The sequence below is a fragment of the Miscanthus floridulus genome, chromosome 3, assembly GCF_019320115.1.
Source record: "Miscanthus floridulus cultivar M001 chromosome 3, ASM1932011v1, whole genome shotgun sequence".
Classification (NCBI taxonomy): domain Eukaryota; kingdom Viridiplantae; phylum Streptophyta; class Magnoliopsida; order Poales; family Poaceae; genus Miscanthus; species Miscanthus floridulus.
In genome coordinates this window covers 47,194,509-47,201,128 of record NC_089582.1, presented here as the reverse complement: position 1 = coordinate 47,201,128, position 6,620 = coordinate 47,194,509, and the positions used below count along the sequence as shown (strand labels likewise).

The window sequence follows — 6,620 nt, the reverse complement described above, 5'->3', positions numbered from 1 at the left end:
AACTTTTGTGCGGTAGAATAATAGAAATGCTTTCTAGGCACAAGGGGTGAAGTGGGCTAACCGTAGGGTTTAATTATTGCAAAGAATTTTAAAATTAGCCCAATTCACCCCCTCTTGGGCATCTTGATCCTTTCAACCCTTACTGATGTTGATCGGACGCTGGCACCCAGAGTCCGATCACTTTGCTGTTCAGCGTTCAGTCAGCAACCAGAACCTGACCAGCGTCCGATCAGCACCGACCGGACGCGTCCGATCAGGATTCTCCCTCTCTGGAACCTTACTGGAGTTGACCGGATTCTAGCACCCAGCGTCCGGTCACTTTTCACTCAGCGTCCAGTCGCAACCAGACGACTTCTCCTTGATCAAATGAACTGACCGGACTCTACTGCTAGCGTCGGTCAGCATTTGACCCTTCATTCACTTCCAACTCGAAATCATATGTGAATAAAGTTTGCTCCAATTGATCTTAGGGCTACTTCAGAGCTACCTAGTGCTAGATTTGATAAGTGTGTACCACACCTAACCCACTAGACTCACCTAGGTCAAGCTACTAGTTCATACCCTTTTAATAGTACGGCCAAAGGGAAAACAAAGTTCTAAACTACTCTAAGTGTCTCTTCAACACCAAACGACACTTAGAACTAGTCCATCCTTAACCTTGTCATCCATCCTTTGAAAACCAAAACGATTTCCATCGTAGGGGCATGACAACCATGATTGCCCAATCAATTGCCATTACCATGACCTAACTTAATTGCCTCTACAAAGCACACGTTAGTCATAGTAATCACATATTATCATTAATCACCGAAACCCAATTTAGGGCCTAGATGCTTTCACCGAGGAGATGGGTGCAGGGGCGGTAGGGCAAGGCGGTGAGGTCGCTATTGGCAATGACGATGGAGGACGGTGGTTGGGCCAGAGAGGAGTGTGGGAGGCATGGGTATGCCCCGGCGCCGTTGGGTTAGCGCGGTGGGGGCAGCGGGGCTACACACGACGCCCGGAAGATCGCCATTGCCATGGATGGGGCAGGCTAGCTGGAGGTGGGGGCGAGCTGCATTAGTCTAATGCATTGGAAGAGGAAGGCTGACAGCCGAAAGATGATTCTAAAGCCGTATGATTAGGATCCAACGGCTGCCATCAGTTGCTTGATAGAAGGCAAAAATCAGGCGCATGTTGTATAGTGTTTCCCATATTTTTATATGAATTTAATCTTAATTAAGATAGTTCATCTACTGCTCACCGTCCTGGAATTACATCCCTTATAAAATCAAATTGCATGGTGTCCAGTTGCTCTCAACTTTGCACGTGCGCCGATGACGCGTGTCACGCCACGGGACGGCCGGGCCCACCACGCCTGAAGGCTGCTCCGCAGAAGATCCCAACCGTCCCACGCGGTATCCGAGGCAGTCTCATCGGTCGCCGCGGCAAAGGCCGCGGTGGACCCCAGCGGCAGTCAGTCCGGTGTCCATGGACCGTGTCCATGGAGCACCAGCACGGACCGACCGCGGCGCCAGACTGGCAGAACTGCCAGTGCAGCACAGCTCCAGTCCACAGACACAAGGGAAAGGAAGCAAGAGAGTGGAGAGAGCTTTCACTGGACTGCAAAGCAAGCTACTGCCGCCACTCCTCGAACCCCTCGCCCTCCGCGTCCCTCCACCCAGTGGCCGCCGCCGCCGCCGCCGCCTCCTCCTCCACCCCATCCGAACCCTAGCGCCGCGGCCCACCACCACCAGCTTGCTCGGCTCCAGATCCCACATCACATCAAATGGTGGCGGACGCGGCGCAGCAGGGCCCGCGCGGCCACCGGAGGCGCGGCGGCGGGGCCGCCACGCGCGTGCGCCCGCGCGCCTGGTGCTGCTCCTTCGGTGGCGCGCCCGACAGCCCCGACCTCCGCCCGCTGCCCTCCTCGGCCGCGTCCCCGGCAGCGGCGGGGCCGGGGAGGAAGCTGCCGCCCAAGTCCCCCTCGTCGGCGGCGGCGTCCTTCTACGGCTCGCCGACCTCGTCCAGGCTCGCGGGCCTCGGCGGCCTCATCGACCCGCGCCGCATCCTCTCGCCCGGCCGCGTCTCCCCCATCGACCCCGACGCCGGCGCGGTCCCGCCGCCGCCCCTCCCGGTCCCGCTCCCTCCACCGCCTCCGCCGGCTTCCTCAGTTGAGGTTTCGGCAGCTGTGGGCCCCGCCGAGCAGCCGGCGGCGGTGCTGCTGGCGTCGGCATTGCCATCGGCCACGGTGGCGGCGGCGCCGCCGCCGGTGTTGGCCGTGCGGGAGGAGGCGGACGCGGGTGGCGTGCTGGATCTGAGGCTCTTCCTGCGGGGGAGGGACGGGAGGTGCGTCCTCATGGAGGTCGACTCCACGGTGCTGTGCGGCTGCAGCGATTTCTTCGCCGCCATGGCCCCGCGCGAGGACGCTGCTGGCGCTGGCGCTGGAGGGAAGAGGATCGAGGTGGACGGGGTGGAGAATTTGGATGCTTTCAGGGCCGCGGTGGAGCTCATGTACGACCCTTATCCTTTGCGGTGTCTTGCAGCTGCCGGCGTGTCGAGGGCCATAGATGTGCTTGAGGTGAGCAAGACGAAATTGCAAGCCTCTCTTATTTGTTTGTTCAAATTCAGTGTGGTTTGGAAATGACTTCTTGTTGCTATGTGATACTCTGATTCAGTACTGTCCACTCAAATTTCACTGTTTATCGGAATGTCAATTTAATGGTTTTGCCAGCAAAATTGGTGACTCCATTCTTTTCTAGTCAATTTATGCCAGTTGCCACATTACATGCTTTTGACTTCTCAAACTCACTTTATTTTGACACAAATCATGCAGTGTGAATTGCTCCCTCCATTCGAAAAATGTTTATTTTGTATTTTAAGTGTGTGCAGTCAAAATTTTAAAACTTTGACCACTAATGTAAATGAAAGTATCAATATTTATCTCATGACAATGGTATGAGTATATTTGTGATGAAAAACACTGTCAAATTACTGTTTTCAATGGCTTTCGTAAAGACATGCTTGGAAAAAGTAATGGTTCAAGCAATGTATTTGATAGCATGTCCTTTTCCAAAACAACAGAGGCACAAGTTACTTACTACAGTATAGGGCATGTTTGGATACAAGAGCTAATTGCTAGCTAGCTTAAAAATAGCTAAAATTAGCTCTAGTGCACCCAAACAGGAGAGCTAATAGGTGGGTTGGTTTTTTAGCCAAGTCTTCGACTAATTGTTAGCCAACTAGCTAGCTAACCATAGCTAATTTGGGCTAATTTTTAGCCCCAACTAGTAACTAGCCATGTGTATCCAAACTTGGCTTATAATCTCTTTTCCAACATTTCTACTATATAGAATGTGGATAAGGTGCTACTAGTATCTCTAGCACTTGAGAATGTAGGCACAAGTGTCATGCTCCAGAACAACAACATATATGTTAGTGTTTTCAGATATCCATGATTGTCTATGGTCCATGAGCTTCTCTAGGTAGCTGTTGTTGTTTTCCAATATCAGTGTAACACCTTTCTAAGGTTAATAGCTTCTATTATGCTATACTAATTAGTTGTTGCATTGCTATTTCTCTACTATGTAGAACCACCATAATTTCACTCCTGAATCAGTGTTTTCTTCTCTGTCATTGTTATCTGGTCGTCTGATTAATTTTTATTAGTCAGGCTAATCGGTCCTGAAACTTTGACTAGGCACTGCAACTCGATTAGAGCAACAAGAAATCTAGTCCTCTGATTAGACATTGTAGCTGGGCTGCAGGCTGGTCATCTGGCCGCATGGATTTCTTAATTCCGGCCCAATTGGGTTTCCCTCACATACACAACTTCACAGCAGAGTGGAAGCTGCTCTCTCCCCATATCCATCGCACAGTCGCCAGCCGCTAGGAAGCTCATGTGTCTGGAAAAAGCAGAACTGCAGCACCGTTGGCCGCCACCGCACTGTTCTCTGCCTGCCATGATCTCCTCCCAGCTGCTGCTGCCTCTTCCTTGCATCCACCGGTCAGCAGATCTTGCAGTGCGCAGGGGTAGCCACTGGCCCCCCTGCCCATCTCAGGTGGGTCAAGAACTGTCCGGGTGCTGAAGCTGCCACCGCCAGGTCACTCCTCCAACAGTCCAGCTCCAAGGGATTATGGATATGAGCTCCTCATCAAATTTCACAAGAATCTTCTGCTCTAGTGCTTTTATATTCCAGCTTTTTGATTTATAGTATACACAATATAGTATATATGTCAGAATATACTGGACAACTATATGGTTGACTTGGCCTAACTAGTTCGGGCTGGTCTTTACTAATTGCAATTAGTCTCCCAGTCAGTCCCCTGGCGACTAGGATTGACTAGATGACCATATAACATTATCTCTGTATTAGATATATTTCTTAGTTGGATGAGTTACATCGGCCAATGTAGCTAATATGTATCAGATATCTAAATCAAGTATTCTAAACTTCTATTCCAGGAATAGAATGAACTACTTCCATACATGTCTTTCTGATAAATTAACACTTGATCTGATACGATTGAGAAATATTTTCTTTTTGCAAAATGTGTAGAGTGAGTTTTGTGGACATGCTACATGGTAGTATGATGGCAATGCTTCTTTCATAAGTAATATGTTGTTTTTGTTTCCCAAGCTAATTCGTATATTAAAGTGTAGTGAATTTGATTGAACTGTAGAGTATTTTGAATGACAATAATCAATATCCAGCGATAGTTTTCAAAATTTACAACTGGTGCTGCTTAGATGTGTAGTTTTGCAAATACAGATCTAAGTTATATACTTGAATTAGATTTGTGTTGAACCATGGAACTATAATTGTAAGGGCACTAGCATCTTTCCTTTTCTATTAACTTCTTTAGTCCGGCTAATTAAATGTTGATTACACAATTTTAATAAATGATGCTCTGTTTTGAAATGTAGGTATGCTCCTCTATCATGTTCAGCAAGGGAATCAAATCATGTTTGACATACATAGAAGCTGTTCCCTGGAATGAGAATGATGAGGAGAAGCTGAAGAATCTCTTTGCAAGATTCACTTTTGACGAAGCAATATTCCAGGATATACTGGCAAGATTGCGGCCACACAACTGGAAAAACTCAGATGACCTCACTGTACAGCTTATTCAATCTGTCACTAGCAGCACCAGCACTGTGGCCAGAAAAGACATGCAATCTTTGGTAAATGGTCTTCTAAGCAAAAGTTCAGTCTATCAAAAGGACTCGTCAGGGCTAAACAAGGAGAGCCTGTACCAGATCTGTTATTTATGTCTGGAGTCACTGGTTGATCTCTTTGAAGAGGCCAGCGAACCAACAGATTATACAGGTCAGGCTGTGGCAGTTAGAGGGAGTAAATCACTGATTGAGCGAGTCTCTAGGCAAGCAGAGAACCTCAATTGGCTCTTGGAGATTCTAGTAAACAATGATATTGCAGAAGAATTTGTAGAACTGTGGGCAAAGCAAGACAGGCTCATTAGGATGCACAAGCAAGCATCAGCGATGGTCAGGTATGAGCTAAGCCGAATATCAGCTGGTGTGTTCATTTCACTTGGTAAAGGAAAAGTGCAGTGTCGTGGTGACGTACGAAGCCTCCTCTTTCATGGATGGTTCAGCACAATGTTGTTGGATTTTGGCTGGCTTCAGCGCTGCCCCAAAGGTCTAGACCTAAGATCGCTGGAGGAGAATTTAGGGCGAGGCCTTTTAACCCTCCCTCTCAGGCAGCAGCAATGTTTGTTCGAGGAATGGTTCCAGTTCTATGCGACCAAAGGAGCCGAGTGTCCGAACCTTATTAGAGCATTCCAGGTATGGTGGAGAAGGTCTTTCATTAGATCATTGGTAGAGCCTCAAAGCTAAGGTTTTTCTTGATGTACTAGTATGTGTTGTGTGTACGATTTGTAAAATTGGAACTGTTGTGATGACCCGTAGAGTTAAATGTTTTTCTTTTGTAGTTTAGCTCTTCCCATTGTATGTGAATAGCTGGGTGAATTTGTTTGAGGATAGCAGCTGTGATGTGTGGTTTATCAGAGATGGCATATTGGCATGGTTCTTAAATTAATATATCTAACTCCATCCGGTCTTATGTCGAACATTTGTATTAGAGACCTCAAATCTGAGAGGGTCGTCAAATCTCCGTGGCCCATCCTAAAAAACAGGCCTTCTTGAAGTCCATTTGCAAAAAGCGAAAAATCTCCATGGCCTGGTTCACTCTCCCATGGTTCATTCCGACAGGGGATGCAGCTACCACGCCTGTTTTGTAGTGGCATTTGGTACATGAGGTGCATTACTTCACGGTGGCTTGCACGGAAGCTCGGATGGACGACAAGAAAGTCTGCAACTGCTATTATTGTAAATTTGAAATATAAAGCAAAAGTTCCTTTCTCAATGTACCACATTTTCTACAATTATGTAATCATTAAAAAAATTGTTCTAATATAAGGTCTCATTTGGCATGATGACGGCTCCTTGCAAGAGCCCTGGCAGATAGGCATCTAGAAAACCCTAGAAGAGCCATGGCCTCTTTTTTTTTTTAAGTGTTGAAATATAAGTGAATTGCCCACTTCTCCGCTTAAGCTTTTGGGTTGAATTGGTCGGTGCATGCAACTCAATATGGTATCAAAACTAGAGGTCTCGAGTTCGA

At 47.8% G+C, this 6,620-nt stretch overlaps 1 protein-coding gene across 1 annotated transcript; it reads left to right on the top strand.

Annotated features, from left to right (window-relative positions):
- Positions 1-1,581: 1,581 nt before the first annotated feature.
- LOC136545645 (BTB/POZ domain-containing protein At2g13690-like) lies at positions 1,582-6,367 on the top strand. The gene is made up of 2 exons (XM_066537644.1): positions 1,582-2,560; positions 4,907-6,367. The coding sequence occupies exons 1-2, from the start codon at positions 1,769-1,771 to the stop codon at positions 5,834-5,836; spliced, it is 1,722 nt and encodes a 573-aa protein (XP_066393741.1). The 5' UTR covers positions 1,582-1,768; the 3' UTR covers positions 5,837-6,367.
- The last annotated feature ends 253 nt before the right edge of the window (positions 6,368-6,620 follow it).